This window comes from Biomphalaria glabrata, chromosome 7, assembly GCF_947242115.1.
Source record: "Biomphalaria glabrata chromosome 7, xgBioGlab47.1, whole genome shotgun sequence".
In the NCBI taxonomy this organism is placed as follows: Eukaryota; Metazoa; Mollusca; class Gastropoda; family Planorbidae; genus Biomphalaria; species Biomphalaria glabrata.
In genome coordinates, this window is record NC_074717.1 from 21,968,267 (window position 1) to 21,995,445 (window position 27,179).

The 27,179-nt window shown below is 34.0% G+C and overlaps 2 protein-coding genes across 26 annotated transcripts in view; one reads left to right on the forward strand and one right to left on the reverse strand.

Moving 5' to 3' along the window:
- The first annotated feature begins 1,887 nt into the window (after positions 1–1,887).
- Positions 1,888–14,842, forward strand: LOC106071293 (GPI mannosyltransferase 1-like). 16 transcript variants are annotated; one of them, XM_056034922.1, is made up of 9 exons: positions 1,908–2,246; positions 4,378–4,595; positions 4,757–4,819; positions 6,117–6,177; positions 6,270–6,428; positions 8,119–8,648; positions 11,788–12,052; positions 12,497–12,598; positions 13,547–14,842. In XM_056034922.1, exons 5-9 carry the CDS (start codon positions 6,288–6,290, stop codon positions 13,703–13,705), a joined length of 1,197 nt encoding a protein of 398 aa, XP_055890897.1. In that variant the 5' UTR covers positions 1,908–2,246; positions 4,378–4,595; positions 4,757–4,819; positions 6,117–6,177; positions 6,270–6,287; the 3' UTR covers positions 13,706–14,842. The 16 variants fall into 16 exon arrangements, with proteins under 16 accessions (XP_055890901.1, XP_055890904.1, XP_055890907.1 ...); XM_056034924.1 differs by having other exon boundaries at positions 4,763–4,819; XM_056034926.1 differs by lacking the exon at positions 4,378–4,595 and having other exon boundaries at positions 1,888–1,950; positions 4,763–4,819.
- A 421-nt stretch (positions 14,843–15,263) lies between these two features.
- Positions 15,264–27,179, reverse strand: part of LOC106071291 (protein CBFA2T1-like) — a 68,571-nt gene continuing 56,655 nt past the window's right edge. For 9 of the 10 annotated variants that reach the window (XM_056034918.1, XM_056034916.1, XM_056034920.1 and 6 more), the window contains 9 exons: positions 22,288–22,422; positions 21,475–21,701; positions 21,079–21,168; positions 20,781–20,962; positions 20,406–20,665; positions 20,210–20,277; positions 19,776–19,989; positions 19,343–19,533; positions 15,264–19,035 (listed from right to left, as the gene is read on the reverse strand). In XM_056034918.1, coding sequence (XP_055890893.1) covers positions 18,565–19,035; positions 19,343–19,533; positions 19,776–19,989; positions 20,210–20,277; positions 20,406–20,665; positions 20,781–20,962; positions 21,079–21,168; positions 21,475–21,701; positions 22,288–22,405 — 1,821 coding nt within the window. In that variant the 5' untranslated portion in view covers positions 22,406–22,422 and the 3' untranslated portion in view covers positions 15,264–18,564. The remainder of the gene's footprint in view (positions 19,036–19,342; positions 19,534–19,775; positions 19,990–20,209; positions 20,278–20,405; positions 20,666–20,780; positions 20,963–21,078; positions 21,169–21,474; positions 21,702–22,287; positions 22,423–27,179) is intronic. The other variant, XM_013231367.2, reaches the window with a different exon arrangement.

A 27,179-nucleotide genomic window follows, 5' to 3' on the forward strand; every position in this document is an offset into this window, starting at 1 on the left:
AGTACACAGCCCTGCTTCACACCATTTTCTATTGGGAAGTGATAAGAAAGGGCACCATTGTGTCTGATCTGGCCTCTTTGACCCACGTGAAGCTGCTTGAGAATGGAAAGGAACGTAGGTGGGCATCCAAGCCTAGCTAAAATCCTCCACAAACCATCGCGACTGACTGTGTCGAAAGCCTTGGTGAGGTCCACAAAGGCAGCGTATAGGTTTAAGTTCTGCTCTTTGCATTTTTCTTGTAATTGTGGCAGAACAAATATCATGTCAGATGTACCTCTACCGGCTCTAAAACCACATTGGCTTTCAGATAAGACCTCGTCCACTAAAGAGTGGGTTAGTCGGTCGAGCAACTTAGTATGAAGTCATTAATGATGAAAATTATTACAATAATTACAATAATTTATATAGCGCTGTCACATCCGATATTTAATGAAAGGAGTTTTATATTTTCAATAATGGGTCATGGTATATTCCTATACAAATGGCGTTTTTGAGAATGTACTAGGAGGAAGCAAGAGCTTTTCACATTAAGTAAGTGCCTCTCTAACCGTTCTACTTTCTCTTGTCTTTTAATGGAATGGGTTGCCTGAGATGATTTAGTAATATTTTAAGTCACAGATCAACATACATGACTAGATTGACACATGAAATGCGTAAGACGTAACAATTTTATTTTTTGAAGAAACGTCTGTAATCTGTAAGTAATACCAAAAAGCTTCAAACTCATTAGGCTGCTATTGTATTGTTTATAGTTTTTATAAATAGAATACATTATGTAATCCTACGAATGCATACATCCAGTTTTCGATGCATTATCAAACTTTATATATTTTGTAGAGAATTAGGCTTACACCTATAATATAACAGATGGGGGTAGCCGGGAGGGGAGGGTCTTCAAACCATCACTTGCCTCAGACCTCATTGTCTGAAAAGGAAATTTTACTTACTGCCCAGTGCAGCCAACTTAAGCAAACTACAGTCACCAAATTTCATGAGCGTAGCCAAAAGGGGTTTTGTGGTTTCCCTTCCCCCTCCAGTACAAAAACTAAAGCATTTTACCATTTTCTACCAGTCGCTGGACTCCATTGAATAGCAGATTTGGTTTTTGATTTTTTTTTAGCGAAAGAGTAGCAGGCTAATTGCACTGTAGATACCTCAGAATATGCATTTTTAAAGCTTAAAATAACGGAAATAATTCTTTGTTCCGGGGCTTCGCCCCGGACCCCACTAGGAGGAGCTCACAGCGCCCCCCCGGACTTCCTATCTGCCCTTTGGCGGTGTGTACTGTCTTTCCACTAATTATAGGAAGAGAGTATTCTAGGCTAGAAAAAAAAAAGTTTGAAAGAATGAAAGATCCGAATGTAATGAAGGTTAATTACATACACACACACACACACACACACATATATATATATATATAGGCATATATATGAATTGCGGAGTGGGATAAAAATCCCCCCCCAACCGAAAATATATGACATGCCATTTGTGGGCCGGTTTATATGGTAATGCCCGGGCCGATTTTGATACCCAGTCCGCCCCTGGATGCACCTACTACCATTTGCGTATAGATTTGCCTACTGGGCATTTGCCGAAATGCCCTTAGTACCTGTCCGCTTCTGCCCACCGGCCCACAACTTATACTTTCGTACGGGATTTATGCCCTTCTCAGCAGCGTAGCTGTCAAACAATAAGCAGTTTAGATAGATTTTTTCTTCTTCGTAATAGTCTTTAGAATGACATACATTAGAGTCATTAGAGTTAGATCTAAGACTCTTGGAAATGTAGGCCTATAGATTATATTTATATAGGTCTGGGGGTACATCCATATACAGATATACATATATATAGGTCTGTGAGTATACCATAATCTTCTTTTTTGAAGGATAAATGACGATAAGAGTATCTTCCCTTGTGTTTACTACTACTAGACTCTAGTCTAGATCTAAAGTATTCTAAAGCTACTAGTTAAATCTAGTATCATTACTATCATAGTATCATGATGTAGTGTACAGAGATATGTGATTATGTCGAAAAAAAAAACTATTATTGTATACCATAACCATAACTCATAACATAGAATAACTTAAGAATGTGACAATAATCTAGATTGATTAATTTTCATTAATTAAATTTAAAGTAAAGCCACCCATGCATGGGTCCGGGGTATGGCAGGCCCATGCCCATACAATGATACATAGCATACCTAGTAGTGACTCATTTACTAGCAACTAGACATAGTCTAGGTAGGTAGTGCCTAGGCCTAGACTAGTTCAAAAAAAACCTGAAAAAAATATCTTACTGACTCAATTTCTCAAACTCGAGTTAGAAGTATCTCAAATCGACAAGTCATTCGACAAATCATTGAAAATGTCAAAACTGAATAACTATGCCAACTATGGTAGTCTATGTGTTACAATGTCACTCAATGTGTATGGCTTGAAGCCTTGAGTTATGTCTAATTGTCTTGAAGTTGAAATTCTTTATTATTGGGTCACAATTTTCATAGTGATAGTAATAGTAATGATAGTGTAAAAGGTGTGTATTAACACTACACTACAGGACGACAGTAAGACTACATGACTACAGTGTTTACAGTCTACCTACACTACAGTCACAGTGTCATATTTCATATTATCTTTTTTTTTTTTTAAGTAGCATATCTGTATTATATAAGATACTTGTGACATTATCATTATGTTTATAATATATGTAATATATATATATATATATATATATATATATATATATATATATATATATATATATCATGGGCGTAGCCGAGGGGTGGTGGTTTGGGGTTCAACACCCCCCCCCCCCCCCGAAATGAAATCGGGAGGGGGGGGGGGAGACGGACTTAAGTGACTGATTTTTTGCTTTGATTTTGTTTATTTTAGGTGAGATTTTAATACTAAACAATCACTTGCCCCAGTGCAGCCAAGGGAGTTTTGAGTTTAAAACAAAACAAAAAAATGCAAACAACAATCCCCAAATTCCAAGAGCACAGTTAAGGAAGATTTTTATTTTGAAACCCCTCCAAAATTTATGATAAACCCCCTCTTCAATATGAAAAAATAGCAAATTATGCACTCCAATGTTATGAGCGTACCTAAATGGGTTTTGACTCAGTTTTAAGTTTAAACTCCCCTTCAGTGGAGTTTGAAGCTAAAAATACATCTTCAATAAAAAAAAAAGCAAATTACACACTCTAAAATCTATGAGCGTAGCCAAAGGGTTTTTGAGTTTAAACCTCCCGCCAGAGGGATTTGAAGCTAAAAAATACATCTTTAATTTTAAAAAAAAAAAAGCAAATTACGCACTCAAAATGTTATAGATGAGTGTTGCCAAAAGGGGTTTTGAGTTTAAATCCCCCTTAAGAAGGGTTTGATGCTAAAAAATACCTCTAAATATAAAATAAGCAAATTACACACTAAAATTATTTGAGCGTAACCAAGCCAATTGGGGGTTTTGAGTTTAAACTCCTCTCCTCCAGATGGTTTTGAGTTTAAAATCCCCCTACAGAGCGTTTTGAGGTGGAAAACCTCTATATTCAATATTATTCTAAAGCAAACTACAGTTACCAAATTCTATGATCGTAGCTAAATGGGGTTTTGAATTTAAAAAACACCCAACTAAGTCCTGAGATTTTTTAGTTTAAAACCCCCAACAGATGATTTTGACGATAAAACTTCCCTTTTCGATATAAAATCTAAAGCAAACTACAGTCACCTAATTCCAAAAGTGTATTCAAGAGAGGTTACACATTTCTACCACTGTTGGGATCTATTAATAAAGTGCAGTGAATAGTCATCTGCCGAAATTGAAAAACACTAAATGTGGCTCAACAAAGATGGCTAAGACAGATTTTAGGAGTCAGTTATAGAGATCGGGTCAAATCAAGGAAATCCTATGCCGAACTGGAAGTCGACCCCTTAGTAAGATTGTGACAGAGCACACTCGGTTTTTGAAATAAGACTTTTTAATAGCAGGAAAATGCACTGTAGATACCTCAGAATATGCATTTTGTTGGCATTCAATACCAGAAATAGTGCTCTTGGCGGCGGGGCTCCGCTCCGCGCTGGGGGGAGCTCCTATTGCTCCCCCAGACCCCCTTGCTAGCAATGGCTGGAAGTCAACAATCTTTCCACTAACTACAGGAACAACCTATTCTAGGGCACAATAAACGTGTTCCGAAAGAATGTAATAAAAATTATGTACACACACACACATACATACAAACAAATTTTTTTTTTCGCCGGGGGAGAATCCCCCCTCCCATGAAAAAAAATCCTGGCTATGCCCATGATATATATACAATATAATATATAGATTTACTACATCTATTGCTAGAATATTATCTTATCTTTTTTAATACAGACGTTACTTCAAAAAAAGATGATTACATCCTTAGCATCATACATCTAGTCATGCATGTTAACCAATGACTTAAATTCTGCCAAATCACTGGTTTTCCTGGCTGGCTCAGGCAACCCATGCCATGCTCTAATGGCACTAGGGAAGAAGGAGCATTATTTGTACAAATTTGTCCTAGCATATGGAATGAGGAATGTGCCTTAATCCTTGTATCTTTCTGAGTATTTTATTAGATTTTGTTTTTGTATTAGAAGATTATGGTTCAGTGCTTTATGTATAATTGCTAATTTACTTTTGAGTCTTCTACTAAAGGTGTTACTGTAGTCAAATGTGAATATTTGTTTGTTATGAATCTCACTGCTCTATTTTGTGTCTGTTTCAGTTTCAGTTTCTTCATGTTTTCTTGAGTTGAAATCTACTAAGACTACTAGAGATTCTTGAGTAGGTGAGTACACAGTGTCAGGGTCAAAGCACATGGTCATGCAGACAATACAGTACTTGAATTCATGAATGGCTGCCTGGTCATGCGGTTTGCACGCTGGACTGTCGTTCAGATTTATCGATGGTCCAGGGTTCAAACCCTGCCTGCTCCCATCCCCCGTCGTCCTGCGGGAGGTTTGGACTAGGAAGTAATTATCTTCAACTCTGAAGGATCATCCAAAACATGTAAAACAAACAAACAATACAGAACAATATTCAACACAGCTAGATCTAGATTTCTCTTTATGTATCTTAACCTACCCCAAGGAAGATCAGGCGCCAACTACTAGTACCATGATAACAATGATTATTATAGATCTAAATCATATTCATGATAGGTCAAAGTAGATTATAGATTAAATCTAGACAGTCTAATCTAGATCTAGATTTTGTCTTCGTTTCTTAGATTTATGTTTTGTGAAAGTGCATGTTGTAACTCAAAGCCTCTAATTTTAGTGAGTGACCAACAGAATCATGAAAAAAAGCAGCAATACAAACTGTCAGAAAACTTTATATGGTACTCTTTCCATTCCATTTTAAAGTCAGTTAGTAATATGTGTCACAGTATGTGGGCTAAAAGCAAGAAATAGCTTTATACTAAACAATATTATTGATGGTAATATTAGTTTTTACAAAATTATCAGATGACTATCTGTCTTACAGTTTCGTTTATCAAATTTGTAGATTTAAAGATATGTGATTTTAGATTGTTTAAAAATATACAGATACTTAGAAATTCATTGGGAGAAGATTTAGGAAGTTAGTACCTTAGCCATGTAGTACCCCTTTCAGACCTTGTGATCTATTGGGCAGATGTATGTATTTTCTGTGGCCTACAGTTAATGAGGGTGTCATTTTACCAGCACAACAACCAACTGCCTTTATTTTCCCCAACTAAACTCAGGACTGAGGTACTTATTAAGAATTGGGTGGACTCAGGGGCACCCTAAATATACAGAAATTTAAAATCTCAGTCTTCAACAAGATTCAAACCCAGGACCCCATCTTAGGAAGCCAAGCACTTAACCACACACCCCTTCCCCCCTTAGCCATGACTTAAGTCTGAATGGGACCTTAGTCTATTACACTTATATGCAAGTATGGCTAAATCTATTCAAATAGTGTTATGCTATTAAAAATCACTAGTATTGAATGTTCTTCACCCTTCTCTCTTTATTGCCACATCTAAAAGAAGCTAAGAAGTACCAAACTAATATCTAGTTAAGAGTTGAAATTGAAAACCTTTTTGTCTTCCTACCCAGAAATATTTGAGTTGGAATCCCAGTGCAGATGGGACTGTTGTGCTGACCAAATAAAATCCTAGTAAGCCATTAGTTAAATACAATTTTGAAGAATTAATTACTGGTATGAACATGTATTAGTCACTGTCATAGGCTTTCTTTTAATGTTTTCAGTCCTCACCACATCAAGAAATGAATCAGATCTATGGCCTCTCATTTGTGGCTAGAGTTATTCTCATGCTGTATGGAGTCTGGCAAGATGCTCATATGTCAGTGAAGTTTACTGACGTTGATTACCATGTTTTTACTGATGCAGCCAAGTTTGTTGTTGAGGTGAGTATCTGGTGCTCAATCCCACATCTTCTAGTTGTTTTTGTCATGAAGCAATGAACTTCACCATTGAATGCCGACCATGTCCTTCAAAGCTACATACTCTATCAAGAGGCCCGAATAAGACTCTGATCCCAAAACCCTCCTATAGAGAAAAATATATGGAGAACTGACTGATCTGGAAACCACTGGATGGTTCCTCTCAGATAATAGGATAACTGATCTGAACCCTAACATAAAAAAATGAGAACAAAGAAGAAGAATGAAACAATGAAATAACCAGTAATAACAATCTTGTAGTGGTAAAGTCAAGAGGATTGAGCAATTGTGAGTGCATAGAGTGGAAGGATCGGTACAGACACTCATGAAAATTTATATTCATATTCTATCAAATTAAAGCATACAAAATACCTATTAAGAGGCCTTTACTTACAACAAAACAAAGTTAATTTTTGTTTTTACAAAGCTTATATCAACTCACTGTGCCTGTCTGTCTTGTAAAGATCTATCACATCTAGTTGAAACTTTGCACAATTATTCATTGGCAAAGACAATAATCAATGAAAAATAAAATCAATAAAAGATTGATCAATTAGTCAACTGATTTTTTTGTTTGATACCAACAAGGGAAATAAACCTTTCAGTATTCACATATATGGCTAAATATGTGGGGTTTGTCCACTTAGATAATTTTACACATTATTTCTTCCACATCCATTCTCCGATCAAGTTAAAACTCGAAATAATTATTTATTGTACCTAATAAAACATGAATGAATAAAAAAATGAACATTTTACTCAATTAATTATTGGTAATTAATTATTTTGTTTGATACCAAAAGGGAAATAACTTCTACATTATTGTGATATGGCACCATTAGGAATTAGTTATTTGTTTCATAGAATGGGAAAGTTTTGACTTAGAGACAATGACGCGATTAGAAAAAACAAGACTAGGTTTTGGGGAAGAGTAGCAAAATGTAAACATACTTTTGACTGCTATAGAGAGAAGCAGGGTTTTATGAACAGAGAGATTTAGCTTGCTGACATTCGATGGTTCCCTTCGTTATTATTAAACTTCTTATTTGACATTTGCTATCAGCGTCGACTATCTTATATTGTTGGCCTTTCGCCTGTGTTATTTGTTTTCATTATTTGAGTGTTACCGCCTTTTGACTTATCTGCATAATACACAGCACGGAAGAGCCTAACTATTGAGATATATATATATATATATATATATTGTAATGTGGAGTTCTTTCCATTAGATAAGCTTTATTTTTGTAAAGTATTTTAATTTTATATTTTGCTTGTTTATAGAATAGACTTATTGAGACAGGATTATATCATCTTCTAGTGTTGCTCAAACTATGTCCTGAGGTCCGTGTCTGGCCTGTGATGAGGTGCTGTCCCCTTGAAATATCTGTCCACAGTGCATAATGAAACTTGAGAGAATTAGTTTCATTGGCCTCTAACATTTTTTTAAGCTCCTGTGGCCCGCGACACACATGTTAGAAATTTATATGGCCCCCAAGATTAAAAATTGTTGTGCATCACTGTCCTACAAATTTTTTTTTTTTTCAAATTAACTTTTTTCACTTGTTTATTAGCATTGTGAAGTCTTTTTAGTTTTAAGATAATTTCTTTTTGTAAGTAATACTTACATAAGTCCACTTTTTTTTCTCTGTTGCAGGGTGAATCTGTTTACAAGAGAGCAACCTACCGTTACACTCCACTGCTGGCATGGGTTTTAACTCTTAATATTTGGGTCACCCCTTTCATTGGCAAGCTTATTTTCATAGCGTTTGACGTCCTGACAGGCCACACCATTTATACTCTTCTCCGTAAAATGGGCCATGAGCATCACATTGCTAGAAATTGCTCCCTGTTCTGGCTGCTGAACCCTTTGTCTGCCACTGTGTCCAGTCGTGGGAACGCAGAGTCAGTCATGGCGTACCTGGTCCTCGTGTCTCTCTTGTTGCTAGTCCAGGGCAAAACACTGTGGTCAGCTGTGTTTTATGGCTTGGCCATTCACTTTAAGATCTATCCCATAACCTTTTCTCTACCTATTTATTTGTACCTGAATGGTGATGCTGCTGACAATAAAAGCCAACAAAGGAAGTTCTGCTTCTGGAAGTTGTTGCTGCCCAACAGAGACAGGATTTTGTTCTTTAGTATATCAGGTGGAATATTAGGAATTTTAACAACTATATTTTATTACATGTAAGTAATTCTTTCTAACGTAAGAAATAATCTTAATTACATACAAAAATACATTATACAAGGTGTGATTTTTCTAAGAACAACACATTGAAATAACAAAAACTTTCTAAATTTATAAACAGAATCCAGATATTTATTTGTAAATAGGAAAGATAATTAAAAAAGAATAAATTTATGTTGTTTATTTTATTTCCATTTGAGACATTTTAGAATATAAATCTAAATTTATGCAGTTTTTTGGATTATGGGTGATTTCAACCTACCTGATATAAATTGGAAAACACTAACCATAGATAAACACCAAAACCTTAAGGATATAAATGAGCTTTTCATAGAAACTTTACACAACCTAAGTTTAGATCAAATCATTAAAAAGCCAACTAGATTAAACAACACATTAGATCTCTTCTTAACCAACAGACCTGGATTAGTAGTTGATTATGAAATTATCCCTGGTCTATCAGACCATGAGATCATAAAAATACACAGTCAGATAAAAGCAGTAGCCAATACAAAACCCAAAAGAAAAATCTTACTCTGGAATAAATGTAACCTAACACAACTACACCAAGCTGCACTAAACTTTCAACAAACATTCTTATTAGAAAAAGACATTAACCAACCAGTCGATGACCTCTGGAATTTCATTAAAAACCATCTTAAAAGCATAATAGAAAATCATATACCAACTAAATACACATCAAACAAAATAAATAAATGCTGGTTTAATAATAGACTAAAGAAGCTTTGTAAACAGAAGGAAAACCTCTATAGAAAATTTAAAGAAACTAATGCAGAAAGAGTTTACAAAAAGTATATAAAAATTAAACACTTAACCCAAAAAGTAAGCAGACAGCTGCAGAGTGAATACATAAACAATGTAATATCTAAAGATAACAACAAAAACCTATGGTCATACATTAAGTCTAAGAAAATGGAAACAACAGGCGTACCGCCATTAAAAGATGAACATAACATAATACATAATGATAATGAAACTAAAGCAAACATTCTAAACAAATACTTTGCATCAGCATTCTCAGCCCCAGGAGACAAAGACATATTACTGAATTTGAACCAAGTAGACAACATAGAAGATATAGTAGTACAAGAAAATGGAATTCAAAAACTATTAGCCAACACCAAACCAAATAAAGCTTCTGGACCTGATGGTATTCCAGCTAGATTACTCAAAGAACTAAGTAATGAGCTAGCCCCAGTGTTCAAAATACTCTTTCAGGCTTCACTTAACCAGGGCAGAGTACCAAAGGACTGGAAAGAAGCTAATGTCACCCCCCTATTTAAAAAAGGAGAAAAATCTGACCCAGGGAACTACAGACCAGTATCACTTACCAGCATCACATGTAAAATCCTAGAACACATAATATGTAGCAACATCATAAACCACTTAGACAAACATAATGTCCTCACACCATACCAACATGGCTTTAGGAAATATAGATCATGTGAAACACAACTAATAGGACTAATTGATGATTTTTCAAAAGGTTTAGATAATAGTGAACAAATAGATGCTATCTTACTAGATTTTTCTAAGGCTTTTGACAAAGTTCACCACCATAGTTTGCTTAAAAAATTAAAATATTTCGGCATTAATGGTCCACTGCATCAGTGGATTAAAGACTTTCTGATAGGGAGAGAACAAACTGTAATAATAAATGGCTCTAAATCAACACCGATAACAGTAAACTCAGGTGTACCTCAAGGTACAGTCTTGGGTCCACTACTATTTTTAATTTACATAAATGATTTACCAAATTGCATTAGTTCAGGAACAAAAGTCAGATTATTTGCAGACGATTGCATAATATATAGAACAATAAAAACAACACAAGACACAGATATTTTACAAAGAGAATTAGATGAATTACAGAAATGGGAATCAAATTGGAGCATGTCTTTCCACCCAGAAAAATGTCAGTTGTTAAGAGTAACAAAAAAACTAAAACAAATTAATTCCACTTATCTTATTCATGGCAAACCAGTATCACAGACTAAAAACGCAAAATACCTAGGTGTTATAATAAATGAAAAACTATCATGGAATCCACATATTGATGAAACTACAAAAAAATCAAACAAAGCATTAGGATTTATTAAAAGAAATTTCTATAAATCAAATAAGAACATAAAACTAAAATGTTACTTAACCTTGGTTAGGCCAATAATAGAATATGCATCCTCCGTTTGGGACCCCTCAACTCAAGAAAACATTAAGAAACTGGAACAGACACAAAATAGAGCAGTGAGATTCATAACAAACGAATATTCACATTTGACTAGAGTAACACCTTTAGTAAAATCACTAAATTTAGAAAGCCTTCAGGACAGAAGGCTCAAAAGTAAAGTAGCAATCATACATAAAACACTGAACCATAATCTTCAAATACAAAAACAAAATTTAATAAAATACTCTGAAAGACACAAAGATAAAGGCACATTCCTCGTCCCATATGCTAGGACAAATTTGTACAAATACTCCTTCTTCCCTAGTGCTATTAGAGCATGGAATGGGTTGCCTGAGCTAGCCAGGAAAACCAGTGACTTGGCAGAATTTAAGTCATTGGTTAATATGCATGACTAAATGCATGACGCGTAGGACGTAATCATCTTCTTTTTTGAAGTAACGTCTGTATTATATAAGATAAGAAGAAGATAAATTTTAAAGAAAACATTTAGTTATGGAAAAGTAAACAATCTGCAATTCATTATAAAATTCTAAAAGCAATATACATCTTAATTATTGTTCTAGAAAGAAAGGGAGAGCATTGGAAATATATATGTGACTTGTGAACAGTGTTTATCATTCTTACTGTTCTTTTTGAACTTCAACATTGCCATGTCTTTTTATGTTCCTAATTTTTCTCTTCATCGGTATGGATAATTTATGTAAATACTGTCTGTAATGTTTTATTAAAAACTATTAAATAGAGATCTATGTATATTGAATCAACCAGTTGCATTGAAAAAAAAAAGAATCTGGCTTAAAAGTTTTTAAAATAACTTAACCCTCTCCATTCTACTACAAATACTTCCTAAATTAAGGTGAATTTCAATTTTTTTATTCTTAATGTAATATTTTATCATCTGATGTTGATTGATTTCTTAATATTTGTAGGTATGGATGGACATTCCTCTTTGAGACTTATCTCTACCATGTAGTCAGAGGTGACATCAAGCACAACTTTTCACCTTACTTCTACCTACTCTACCTAACCTCCGACCCCACCCTCGGTGTACCCCTGTGCCTCCGCCTGCTAGTCTTTTTACCTCAAGTAATCCTACTTGTGGCTGTGGCATTGACATTTCATCGAGACCAGCCTATGGCCTGGTTCTTGTGCACATTCATCTTTGTCATGGCCAATAAAGTCTGTACATCACAGGTAAACTGATATTTACTTACATTGCTTACTGCAGACGTTATGTAACATCATAGTACTGGAGGTGGATATATCATTAGTTAAGAACATCATATATCTCAGAATCTCTAAACATATATATAACTGGGATTTTGAGCTTCAAGATTTTTAGGATGCCTCTGGGCCCACTCAACTCTAATGGGTACCTAATATACATTGTGGAAGTAAAAGCTGTTGGTAGTTGTTCTGACCATATGGCACCCTTGTGAAACAGTCAGACAGAGAAACAGATGAGCTTAACATCCTCTGCGCCCCCCCCCCCCCCCCAATCGATCACAATGTCTGAAAGGGTTACCTTTAAAAAAATATATATATAATTAATTTAATTATTAATAATTTTTTTGGTCACTCTTAATTAAAATTGTACCAAGGCAATATCATGATTATTTTGACTGTTTTTTTCCCCAGTATTTCTTATGGTATTTGAGTCTACTGCCCATAGTACTACCATCCCTTCACATGAATGCTACTCAATATTTGAGTCTTGCTAGTTTATGGTTTTTTGGCCAGGTAATTGTTGATTGTTGATGTTTTTTTACATTAATCTCAATACTATCTGTATATAATTTTTTTTATGTATGTTACTAGTTTAAAATGTGCATTTGTTGACAGTTTGGTTTCTAAGTTTGGTCATGATAGAGTTTTATCAGACTACACAGTTTTGGATCCTTAGTTTGGTCATGGTAGAGTTTTATCAGACTACACAGTTTTGGATCCTTAGTTTGGTCATGGTAGAGTTTTATCAGACTACACAGTTTTGGATCCTTAGTTTGGTCATGGTAGAGTTTTATCAGACAACAAAGTTTTGTATCCTTAGTTTGGTCATGATGGAGTTTTTTCAGACTACACAGTTTTGTATCCTTAGTTTGGTCATGATGGAGTTTTATCAGACTACACAGTTTTGTATCCTTAGTTTGGTCATGATGGAGTTTTATCAGACTACACAGTTTTGTATCCTTAGTTTGGTCATGATGGAGTTTTATCAGACTACACAGTTTTGTATCCTTAGTTTGGTCATGATGGAGTTTTAACAGACTACACAGTTTTGTATCCTTAGTTTGGTCATGGTGGAGTTTTATCAGACTACACAGTTTTGAAGAGTATAGAAACTGAGGGTCCTGAGTTTCAATCTAAATGGGGAATAGAGATTTGTATAAATTGTGTTTCTAGTATTCTTAAAGACAGCATGAAGCCTGTTAGATATTCCTCCCAGAACGCACTGAGCAGTCTATGATCATGTTTAAATCATGTAATAATTCAGATCTGCTATATATTGCTTATCTTATACGTTTTTTTTATTTACAGAGAGTAGAAGATTTGGAATGAACACATTTAATCTAAATGTTCATTAAAAAAAAGTTTATTTCCAATTGTCTAAGATTGTTACATGAAAACAAATAATTTAATTAGAACAAATGTTATTTGGTTCAAATCTAATTTGTGCTGCTCTACTTTCAGGCTGTGTGGCTGTGTCCAGCTTATTATTTAGAATTTGAAGGCTACAACACTTTTATGTTGATCTGGTTGGCTGGTTTACTATTTTTCTGCATCAATGGCATGATTCTATACAATGTCATTAAAAATTATAAGAAAAATAATTTTAAACACATAGATTAATACTTTTTTTTATCAAACTGTTTTTGCTGAAATATTGTTTCTTTTTTTTTCTTTATGTGATAATTACACAAAGTCATGTTGTTGAAAAACATTTTATTATTATATTTTATTTACTAAACAAGAACTAAATATCTGCCATTTTAGTGTCCTATAATGTAAAGCTCAATTTTTAACATTTTTATTTACTTTGGTAAATTCAAATTTGATGAATTTTGATTTGGTCAATGTCATGATTTTGATTTTAAAGTAAAGTAACTTTTAACTTACTTCAACTCAAGAAAACATATCAGAGTTTTTTTGCTTCTTATTTCTGCAATATTCCTGAAGCATCGGACCAAAAAAAAATTAAAAAGAAATGTTTTTTGTTTGTAAATGTGTGTGTGAGGACTTCTAAATAGAATTGATGCAGTGCATAAAAGGCTGATGCAAGGAAGTTCAAGATGAGAGACTGGGTGTAGTTTTTATGATTCATAAGTCTCCGTCTCTAAAATAAAACAACAGTAAAAACAAACTAAATGTATTGAGTTACTTTTGTGCTCAACAAAACACAAAAATCAGTAACAACAAAGGAGGGTAAATAATTGCATAGCAACTGTTGAAAATGTTCAGCATATTGTTCCAGACAGAGATTGCATTGCTTCCTGAAGCTTAAATAACATTTATGGACGACTTCTTGATTGAGGTTGATTAATTCTTCAAGTTTGTTGAGTGTTGTTTAATTGTTATGGAGTGCATAAACTCAGTCTTTGATATAGATCCATAGCCAAAAGTCCAGTATCGTGAGGTCTGGAGATGTGTTCATTCCTTTGATTCTCTATGACCTATCTACCGCTGTGGAAAATGTTGATCAAGCCTTTGTTGTGCTGGAATACTGAAATGAGGCGAGGCACCATCGTGTTGATACCAATGTTGATTGTCATTTCTAATGATTTAAAAGTGACATAGTGCATTTTGTTTCTTGTATTGTGACTGATACTGAAGGTTTGTTCTGATTGTAGTTTTGTTAGTTTTAGAGACAGACTTATGAATTGCATTGTATATTTTAAATAGTTCACTTGTGTTTCTACATATATCTTTATTGAAATTGAAAGCTGTTTATATATTCTCAATAAAATTTAATTTTATTTTGTTTAAAAAGTTTTTCATCTTTTATTAAAAATGTGTATCATTTAACTATAGGCCTGCAAGGGTTTTTTAGCTGCAGTCCATACATTTCTTTGTTATTTTTCATTCTATAAACCTTTTGATAACTTGATATCCTTTCTTTAGAATGGTAGAGAAAAATCTATAGAACAAATAATTACGAGCATTTTATTGGTCGACTCAACACAAATTCCTGACGAGAAAATTATTTTTACATAATAGGCCTATTTTTCTTTCTTCTATATTTGGTTCAGAAATGGATAAACTTTTAAACTTATCTCATAGCATAAAGAAAAAGCTCTTGTTTCCAAAATGAGGACAGTAATGTCTTTTGTTTGGTTATACTGGCCACATGACACCCTTGTGTCACAATTATAGATGACAGAGTTAAACACAGAAAATAGTGACAACAAAGTTCTGTCAAATAATGAGTATTTTATTTGTCACTGTTAAGATGAAAACAAAACAGACTAAAAAAAAATGGGACGAAACATTGAACATATTATATATTAAATGTGAAAGTTTCAAGAAAATAAAATCACATTCTGCCCTTTATATACAGTACCCCATGGCACCAGAGATTGTCAGGAAACTCTCACCAGTATATTGTTATACTGTGATCATCATTACATAGTTTAAAATTATGTACATTACGGTTTAGGGTTAGCTATATTGCAATCTGCTGACTTGTTTATTACAGATCTACGAGGCAGTGCTCTTGATATATGTATTTAGCTTTATAGAAACTTTGTGCTTAAGAAAAATTTATTGACAAGAGTGGTAAATAAGTTAAAAAAATATTTTTGTCTATTGTATTATGATTTCAACATATATTGTTTCATTATTTTCCCACATCCTAACTTTGAATCATTTAACTTTCTACTGCTGCCTAGAATAAAATCCTACTTATTGTAATAAGTATTTAATGTCACTTAGTCTACTCAAAAAACTGCTGGCTATTTGGAACTGATGTGAAGAAAATGCTTTAAAAATAATAAATAATTTTATACAAATTTACTTTAACGTTTAGAACATGTTCAAGCACTTAACACAAATTAGGCTTAAACTTTTATGCAACCCAATTCTGAATACTAAGTCAAAATCTATGGTTTAGCAAACTATTCAAAAAATAAACTAATGCATTGGGCAAGAAATTTTTTAATCCTCATTTGTGTGGTTAATGGACCCACAATATGTGCCCCTTGCTTAGTGACAATTGCACTGAAAAGTGTTTTGACGCACAAAGAGATTGGTTAAAAAAAAATATATTAAAATGCTGCTAACATGTCATGGTTCAAATATCAAGCAATAAAATATCACAATCAAGTAGATTACAAGAGTTTTGATAATGTAGCAACATGTAATTAGGGCTATAAAATGTCCAGTGGTCACTAGAAAATAAAGTCATGATTTAAAAATAAAAAGAAAATTGCTAGATATCGGATAAATTTTAACTACCATATTGATAGTGTTTTGTTTTTTTTCCCCCTTTTGATACATAGACTATAGATTATACTATTTCAAAAAATATTAGCAAGATAATTTGAAGTACATTTTTATGACTTTGAAACAGTTTCTTTACAAAATTGAGGAAGAACAAAAAGAATAATGAGTAATGAGATTCAGGAATGTAAGGTCAAGGCTGTTTCCAAATAGATACATCAGTGATTAGTTAAAGAAGAGAATTTAAAAAAATAGTGCTCCTGCACTCACAATACTATGCAGCTTTTCCTTGAATTAAACAGTCTCAGTCGAGTATTGCCTAACAGCAGAAACAGCCTGAATGTTAAGGTTACAGTTAAGATGAAGCCAATTAGTTTGGACACATAGCAGCCCATAGTCAGTGTAAAAAAAAATGCAGAAAGGTCACACAAAATATTTAACATTACTATTTGTATTATTATGAAATAGTATCTTATTATATTAACTGACAATTCATCTGAGCCTAAATGATGACTTCCTGAAGAAGAAAGAAAATGGTCAAATGATATATGTATTGCACTGGGTTGAAAAAAATAATACAAGAATGTCTGAAAAAGTGATATACCACCATATGATACAATCAGATCTCATGTTAAACAAGAATGTCTGAAAAAGTGATATACCACCATATGATACAATCAGATCTCATGTTAAACAAGAATGAACACCTGGATGCTGATATTTAAAATTCGGAGTTGTGTTAATATATATATATATATATATATATATATATATATATATATATATATATTAAGAATAAGATAGTTTAATTCAAACAAATATACACCAAACTTTAGATAAATCAGATCAGTCAAAACAATATTAATCAATGTGAAAACACCAACCGTATTTATACATAGAAAATTTTAGACCATAGTCTTTAAACTTACTAAGTTTTTTAGAAAATTCCATTTATTAAAATAAAAACTGCAGTTTATATGACACAAAATATTTCTTTTTCTGAAATATTTACAAGTAAAAAAAGTATATCCACTCCACAAAATACTGACAGTAATGAGACAGTTACCTCCCAAAATAAATAAAAAAAGCACAAAAGGCCCAGTAAAAAATAAAAGGAAAAAAATCCAACTTTATAGCAATTAATCTTACCCTTTACCATTCAAAGAAAATTTTTTGGCAGATTGAAAATAAAGTTAAACACTCGAGTTCTTGTAAGAAAATTAAAAGAATAATTTTAGTATCAGCCGGATAACAATCTGTGCTTCCGTAGCAAAAGTAAATAAGAAAAAATGTCAAGAAAATAACTAAATAGAGAAATATGATTGTTCTGCATTATAGAATAAACAATTCAATTTTAACTAGATTAGTTTGCATAATTATTAATAAAAAAATAATGAGATCTACAGTTTCTGTGATTCAGTAATGGAGGTAACTAATTGTGAGTAGAAAAAATGCTATCATTTAATGGATCACTAGAATACCAGTATCACAGTCCAATGGCTGTGTTGATTGATGTATTAATAATGTACACTTCATATATTTCATGATTTCTTTTTCAGGTTTTTTATTTTTGAAGGAGATAAACCTGATGTATAGATCATAATATGATTTTTTTTATGGTTCTTGCTAGATAAAAAATCGTACTTTAGAAATATTGGATTAATTGACTCTAAAAAATATGTTTCTTTTGACTCTAAAAAATATGTTTCTTTGTTACCGGTACAATAAAAGAATTATGACAAAAGGGGCACACTATTATGAAATGGTGATAATTCAAATGTACAAACTCATCACTGCAATAAATATATACATGTTTGAACACAATAGTCAAGTTAATGTGACAGGAGTACATTTGATAAGTGCTACATCACAAATAAAAAAACCCACAAACATGGATATGGCAGATGCAAAAGTCTACAAATAGGTCTAAGCTATTATGATCAATCTAAAATCCTGATAGCTTTAAATTAAATGGTGTCTCTAGCTGAGTGGAGATCAATTATTGTCAAGGCATAGGGTCGGTAGAACCCACAGCATCAAAGCATGGATTATCATGTCGTGGATGTCATTACTTTTGTCATTAAAATTCTTTGCTTGACCCACCATTACGAAAGCATTTAAAAATGTAATGCAGGAGACCATCAAGACTTTGGGCTTAGTATCCTACACATGAAGGAAAAAAAAGACGAACAGCCTTTATTGTTTCACTATTTAGAACAACAATGTGCGATCTGACTCCTCAAAGTTTATGTTCAAGTTTTTTCAAATGTGTGCTACACAGGACAACTTTCTGGGACAGAAGACACGTGAGAATCGGTGTCTTGAGCTGGGGTGGTTCGGTCTGAATTAGCTGGACTTGAAGATTTAAAAGATGGTGAAGGAGGAGCAACAACAGTTGCTGGTTTTGTGCTGTCTTTGGCTGAGAGGCTGGGAACAGTGGAGGGTGCAGGAGAAACACAGCTGACAGAAGATGCCTCTGTGGATGAGGTTGTTTTAGAAGATGATGATGATGCCAAATCCTTGCTGGATGTAGAGGACAAGGATGTGGATGAGGCCACTGCAGCTGCGCTGATAAGTGCTGCACGTCTCATTTCTCTAGCCTCAGCAGCAGAAGTGATATGTGCCTTGCCACAAACATGGTGATGGTTCTCCCAATCCTTGTGCTGGCAGAACGATCCACAATATCTTGCAACATTGCACCCACTGCAAGTTTCACTGGCTTTACGGCCACAGTTCCAACAGCTCTAAAAGAAATAATTTCAAACTATTATTATTATTCAATTTATGGTATTTAAAATAAAAGACAAGAAAAAAATGTATGAAACACTATAAGAACAAAATAAGTTAAAGAGTAGTGCTTTCATTATTTCAATGTAAAGCTATATATTTAATGGATAGAAAGTTTGTCTATTAAATGACATTATTTTGTTTCATAACAATATTTATGCATACATTATTACTTTTATAAAATTTGTAACAATAAGCTTAGAAAGCCTGTAAAAAAATGTAAGAAAAATATGTTTGAAAAGATTATAACTGCTGCTTGCTTACCTCAGCAGATTCCTCTTGATGGCTAAGTGTCATAAGTAAATCTGAATGGGTTTGTTTCCTGGCCTCTGCTATGGCCCTTTCCATTTTTGCTCTTTCACTGGAAACCAAGTCAGCTGCTTTCTGATCTGCTGCTGCCACAGCCTTCTGTAGTTCCAACATGGCTTGTCTCTTCATGTCATTGACTGCTTCTTCTAGACAAATGGCCAAAATTTCAGTTTAACCTTTTAATGCTACAGCAGTTTTTAAAACATTAAAAATATTCTATTGTAAATATGTGCAGACATATTTTTTTAAAAGAAAAGTATATAGGTAAAAGGCAAATATAAAAAAAAAAGATTATAATTTTTTAAAATAAAAAAACACACATTTTAATGGTTTAAAAAATTATTCCCTGCATTTTAAAACTATTTCATAATGGTTTTTTTTTACTTACCAGCTCTGCGTCTCACTTCACTGACTCGCTCTTCTGTTTGCCTTAACGTGTAAGCCATGACATCTCCAGAGCGCTTCTTAACATCAGCATCAATGCCATCAGCTTGCCGCCTTGCCCACAGTGCCAGCTCTTCTCTGTCTCTGATACTTCTTTCCTGGAGTACTGCCATGGCTCTTTTAGTTTTGTCCACCATTCCAATGATACAATTTAACATCTGAAATACACCCCATAAAGAGGTTAGCATTTGGTACATTTGAAGTTCAAATAATTGGACAGCCTTATAAGTGCAAACATAAATTCAGTCTATGATTCATACCAAGATAGAAATGTGGTTATTTTCTTGGATTAACATTGAGCCATTATTGTTAAGATAGACTATTTTAATATCAGTTTTAGAGAAAAAAAAACAAAACATCCACACACACAAAACTTACAGTTTCTACGTGTCTCCAATCATCATCTAATCTTTCTAAGTGATCCAACGATTCAGTGGATCGAAAACCTAGATTGAAAAAAAAAATTAAAAAAAAATGAATTGACATTTGAACCAATTTATATTTAATTTAAGGTTTCTAGAATAATGCAATGAAAGTTTTAACCCAAAACTTTTTGATTAAATATAAAACTTACTGAAACTTGAAAAGTGTCTTTCTCTTTCTCGTTCCCTGTCTGCTCTCTCTCTTTCCATCTGTTCCCTCTCCATCCTTTCACGTTCTCTCATTTCTCTTGACTTGCTGATGTCCTCTAATCTAATGGGCCCAGTTGAAAGGTTAAAAGTTGACCCAGGGCTGACCCTGCTGCTTGATACTGGACTGATAGGGTGACTCCCATGATGTCTTTTAGCAGGATGGCTAGAGTCTATGTGCAAGTCAAGGCCGTTCTCTTTAGGCCTTTATTGACAACAAGAAATATTGTATACATTTTTATATTGATCAATTTTTTTTTTTTTATTTTTGATAATTTTACCAAGCTGTCCAATAATTAGTTATAAAATTTTGCTGCTACCTGTCAGGAGATCGTCTTTTGCCATTTTCATTGATTTCTGACATGACTGAATCCTGGCCATCCAGTGGAGAATGAGTAGGGTCAAACACTATGTGCTCATTTTGTGTCAGAAACTGCTGAGGTGTTTGCTTGGCCATGCGAGCGCAGTGGATCAGCTCTCGTTGTAGAAGTGGCAAATTGGCCTGCGAAAAGAAATTTGGTTATTGAAAGCAATGAAAAAATGTTCTATGAGGATTGCATCATTACCAATACTTCATAATTAGCAGTTTTATTTTATCTGAAAGAAAGAAATGACTACCTTTAAAAATGGAATGACAAAAGGTCGGAGAGGAAAATTTGTTGCTTCTTGAAGTTTCCCATGGAACTCTTCAATTGACAAGTGGGAATTCTATAATAAAAAAAATTAATAGCTTTGGTTAACAAAAATAGACATTTAAAATTTTAATTGCACAAAAATAATGTTCTGTTCAAAAAGATGAATTTAATTAAATAAGATATATGATTGTATATCAAAAATACTTTGAATATTTTTAATTTATCAGCAACCATTAATAAACTTGATCAGTGACATGGTCTTATCTTTATTTAAAGAAATAACTTTGAAATTATGGTATGGTTCGGTTAATAGTTTGTTAGTAAATAGATTATTTTGTGCAAACAAAATACTAAATAAATTTTTAAAGTCTCTACTTACTACTAATCCCAGAACCAATGTTCTGACTCGCTCACCAATTTCGGGTGATATGTCAGAACCAAACTGCTGCAGCGTGGTGAGAAAACGTTTTAATTTGCTTAGCTGTCTTGCCCCACATGCCGGGGGAAGTTGCTGCCCACTGGAGGAATTCATGATGGAACCTAACATAGGTGGTGATGGACTCCGTCTGTTCAGAGTACTGTGAGGGGAGTGGCTGCCATTTACACCTTTCAAATAAGACACAAAAAATATATTTCTAAATTAATTTAAATTACCACAAATAATAATATTATAAAATAACTGTAGGAATGTAAGTCCTAAAAGTTAATTTAACTAATCTAATTGTATTTTTAAAATTGTAGGTAAATCTATGAGGTGGTAAGGTGCTTGGCTTCCAAACTTAAGGGTTCGAGATTTTTAGGATGCCCCCTGAGTCTACCCAACTTTATAAAGGTGATTGGTTGCTTTACATCATCTCCCCTGTGCTTCTCAAGGGCCACTGACTATATCGATATAGATCTAGTTAAATGTATGCATTTGTGTGTATTTCTTTGAGAATTTTATTCTGGAAAGTCAAAAATTATACACGTGAAAGCTATTATAAGCATTGTTTTGGAATTTTAAAAAGTTCTACTTGTCATCAAACCACTATGTGTCATACAAGCTTGAGAGAAACCCTACAGTTATTAGCATACCAAATGAAGGCTCGTTTCAAAATATGAGCAATAACTGAATAAGCTAGTTCTATTACTACTAGTTCAAGTTCTAGTTTTATTACTAACTTAATATTTCTGTTCGAGATAACAAACTGACCAGATATATTGCTGTTTGAAGAAAGGGGTCTTGTTGTTGGTGCCATGCTGGTCATACTGGATGACTTGGGGGAGTGGATTGGTGGACAATTTGGTTTGATATCTGGACTGTCCGGCATGGCACACTCGCGGAAATCTGAAAAAAAAAAAAGTCAATGATAATTTTTACATTTCAAGGGAAGTAACTAGAGACTACTTAGTGTTAAGTTATACTGAGTTATTTCTCTTTGTCAATAACACTATTTTGTCCACAATAATTGTAAAATATTAGGCTATTGTTACATATTGTGATTGAAATAATTTAAAACTACTTGGATAAGTTTAATATTTTTGGTTTGGAACGTTAAAAATAAATATTAATTTCAAAGAATATAATTAGACTTTCTTTGAATAAATATTTAACTAATAATTAGTCATCTTTAGCTATAACAATATTTGACTTTTTTTTTCTTTAAAATAGATTCCCGTTGTAAGCCTATGATGCTAATAAATATTTCTAAAACTTTATCAAGAGAAAACAATATGTACAGGAAGGAATAGACCCTCTATTTAATATTTTGGTTGATGTTACATGTTATATATTGGGTTGTTTAAACATTCACTTGAGAAAAACAAGATTGCGAATCTAATCCCAAATACAAAGTATAACCAAATCAAAGTTTCCCTGTTTCAAATATTTTTTTAAAGAACCTTTCGCCCAAACATGTATAAAAAGAAAAGTAAAGGCTACTATTTAAATTATAAGTGCAATACAGAGAGAGAGAGAGAGAGATAGAGAGAGAGAGACAAAGAGAGAGACAGAGAGAGAGAGAGAGAGAGAGAGAGAGAGAGAGAGAGAGAGAGAGAGAGAGAGAGAGAGAGAGATGGGATAGTTAATAAATATAAAAAGTTAAAATTTTCGTTTAATAAATAAAAAAAAATCAACTGACCAATAAACTAAAGATCATAGGCCGAAAAAGAGGGTGGGGGCTTCCTGGTGTGCGCTTGAGACGAAATAAAGAATTGCTTAAATCAGGGGTGGGCAAATTACAGCCCGCGGGCCACATGCGGCCCGCCGAAGTGATTTACGCGGCCCGCGAAAACCTAAATAAATCAAGTGTGCCCACACATTACACATATAAAATTGCAAATATATTAAAAATAAATCATTGTAAATATCTATAGAAATTGTTGAAACTTTTGATTCTTACGTATAATGAAGAGGCTAAAGAAACATTGTCTCTAAACGTCCTTATAAAAAGTTTAAAGTAAACGAACATTATATTTAATAGCAATATTTCGATAAATTCAGTAAAAGACATAAGCCCAGGCCAGTATTTATCCAATGCTATGAAGAACTGTGTTGAAAGAGTTGGGTTGGCTTGTACAAGATGGCAAGGGTAACAACTGATGGAGCTTTGTCTGAGAAAAACAACCTTTTTAATAAAATAAAGAAAATATCCCAACCAAAAAACTAGTAACTGGAAAGTTTCCAAAAAACTACACTGAATTCAAACGAAATGTGTCATATTATGCTATAATTGTATATTACGCACAGGGCCGTATCCATGATTGTTGGGGTCATCGCAAAGGAAATACGTTTCGATTTTTAGAGAAGGAACAGCGAAACTTGAATTCAATGCTATTGTTCGAAGTACACTAGGTCTTTAATAAATGGCATAATTTTAGTTTTTTCCCTTTATTTTTTATTTTATATTTTATTCGGGGCCACCAAATTCACTTCGCCTATGGCCTCCAAGTATCCAAGGCCGGCCCCGACTGGCAGTTCCGAAAAGTACGTGAAGATTTGGAATTAAAACATTCTGATATTCGGTAACACAGTAGTATTCGCTGGCCAATCATTAGATCAATATGGAATCTCAAGGAAGAAAATGTTAGGTTCCTTGATGGACATTGACTGTGACCCTTTCATAATATTTCTAATGAAGAGTTGAAGACAGACTTCATGTTTATCATCAGAAGCATTGCAATTTATTGTTTGCACATGAAATGTATGTGCATCTTAAATCTTTTCAAACAAAGCTATTCAATTTCTTGAGGCCAACCAGAGAAATTAAGGCTTTATCATTTTACCTTAGCTGAAAGGTGAAACTATTTCTAGTGAAATGGTTGAAAAGTACAAGACTTATTTGGATTCCTTGATTGTGGAATTTTAAAACTAATTTTAAGACGTCAAGAACTTAGAACCAGTTTTCAATAGCCTCAGTTCACCATTTAATGCAGAAGCTGATTCAGCTCCAGATGACATACCTCCAAGCAAATTATGACCTGAAAGTGAAGTTATAGTCAGTTCCTTCGCGGGAGTTTTATGGGTGCCAGAAGCTGTATATCCACACTTTAAGAAATTTAAACTTTCACAATTTAAGTAACCACATTCATCTTTGAAAAAGCTTTTCTTTTTGTTTGAAAATTATCAAGTGTTAGAACAAGTCGATGCTTACTGAAGATACTTTGCCAGTAGTCACAAGAAAAACAACAACTAGTAAGCTAGCTCCATGGTTTCGGAACTGCACGAGAGTAAACAGTTAAGTACTACCATACATTCGTCTTGAAATGTAAATGGACAAGAGCAAAATTTAAACAAAAAATAATTCGTAAAATTAGTTCAAGAAATTGCTATTTCTTGTTTTAATTCCTTATATATATATGCGGCCCGCCTGGTCCCCAAATTTTATCAATGCGGCCCTCGGTTTAAAGAAGGTTGCCCACCCCTGGCTTAAATGAAATCTGACATTATCTATCGACAAGCTTGGTGTCCGAGTTAGTTTAATTATCGGGATTTTAAGGGCGCTCTTGGTTGCACCAATCTATAATGGGTACCTGACATTAGTTGGGGAAAGTTAAGCGGTTGATCGTTGCGCTGGCCACATGACACCCTCGTTCATCTTCGGACATTTAAACAGATGACCTATACATCATCTAGCCTATAGATCACATGGTCTGAAAAGGATCCTTTACTTTTATACATAGAGCAGCATTAAATAGATAAGCCTAACTATAAGTGTTACTAAGAAAGAATATATCTAACTACTCTCTCAAAACAAAAACAATGTCACAACATCATCAAACTCCGGGTGAGAGATAAGTTGCGCGGCAAGACATTTCTTGCTCAAGCACTAGACTAGAAGCAATAGTTTGTGTCTGTGGCAATGTACGTCCCGAGAGACGATCTTTTCCCTTTGCAACTTCTTGTGTGACTAAAAAGGCCTATCCTTGATACACAGCTGCGATCGCAGGTTGGGCATATGTGATCACCAGGCGCCGTTGCATTTTCACCCTTCTTTCTGCTTCTGTTGTGTATGACATCTGCAATCCGTGACCCTTCCTTTATAATCTCTCTCCATGTGGATCTATCCAGTGCCACCTCTTCCCAGCAGCTAGTGTCGATTTTGAAGAGCTTCATGTCGCGTTTGCATACATCCGTATAACGTAAAAGTGGGCGACCGGCGGCTCTCCTGCCTTCTATTAGATAGCCATAGTAGCAACAGTTTGTGTAGCAAACTGCATACACATATACCAACACACACACACACAGCAACACATACCAACACACACTAGCCTACTTCTGAGAAAAATTTAGAATGAATAAATTACATTCAAAGGCGGAAAAAAAAAACAATTCAGTGGGGGAAAAGGGGGGGGGAGAAAAAGTGGTCTGCTTTATCTAGCTTCATCTGACCGAGAAAAAACTCGCGTTAAACGACCGTATAAGTCTACTAGACTTTATAATATAGATAATGATAGGTATTTAGATCAAGAATTAGCATTAAAAAGCAAAGTTCCCATTTCAGACCTTGCGATCTATAGGGCAGATGATGTTAAGATCATCTGTTTCTGTGGTCAACGGTTAAAGAACAGGGTGTCATGTGGCCAGCACAGCGACCAACCTTCACTTTCCCCAACTAAAGTCAGGTACCCATTATAGTTGGGTGCACTCAGGGGCGACATAAAAGTCCCGAAATTCAAAATCCCAGTCTTCACCGAGATTCGAACACAGGACCCCAGGTTTGGAAGCCAAGCGCTTAACCACTCAGCCAACGCGTCCCCCATAAACTTAGCAAACAGTGCACGAAATGTTCCTGAACACTAATTTATGACTCGCGCCTACATGCGGAAATACCCGAAGACGTATAGTCTATTCAAGATATATCTTTCTAGTCCTTTACCCAAATTTATACATATATATATATATTTTAATTTGAAAAATTATAACTGTCAGACTGGATGAGTGGCAATACGGCCAACGAGCAAGTAGGTCCATTATTCTTTTCCCAACGATATATATCGAGTCTTTTGACTGTCAAATTTCTAGCATGCGCCGTTTTCGAGAAGCGTGCCCACCTACCCAGGTTTTGGCCATTCGGAATGTGTAACCGGAATAGAGGTACTGCAACAAAGAATACCTGTCTATAGTCAATGAAACAAAAGTTTAATATTTGGTTAGAAAATGACTCGGATAGATGGAAAAACAGAAAGACAAAGAGAGAGAAAAAAATAGAATATATATATATATATATATATATATAGAGAGAGAGAGAGAGAGAGAGAGAGAGAGAGAGAAACAAAACAAATGTACACTGAACATTCTTTGTCTTCTGTTGAACTTTCCACATCGAGCTAAGCTTATGTTTTTGAGAATGTGTGTTCTTTTTCATTTAAACATAGATCTGTCATGTTGGGGACTAGTTGGAACATTCATGACTTTAAATATGTCGATATATATATCCCTTCTTTTTTTAATATGTCCATGAGACTACAGGTACATTCTTTTAAATAGGTCCACTTATATTCGTCCTGTGACTTAAAGGAAAATATAATAAAGTTAAGCCAGTCTTAGACAGTATAAAGTGGTTCGTAAAGGGTTCTGTCACTGAAATTGGTGTCGTTATATAA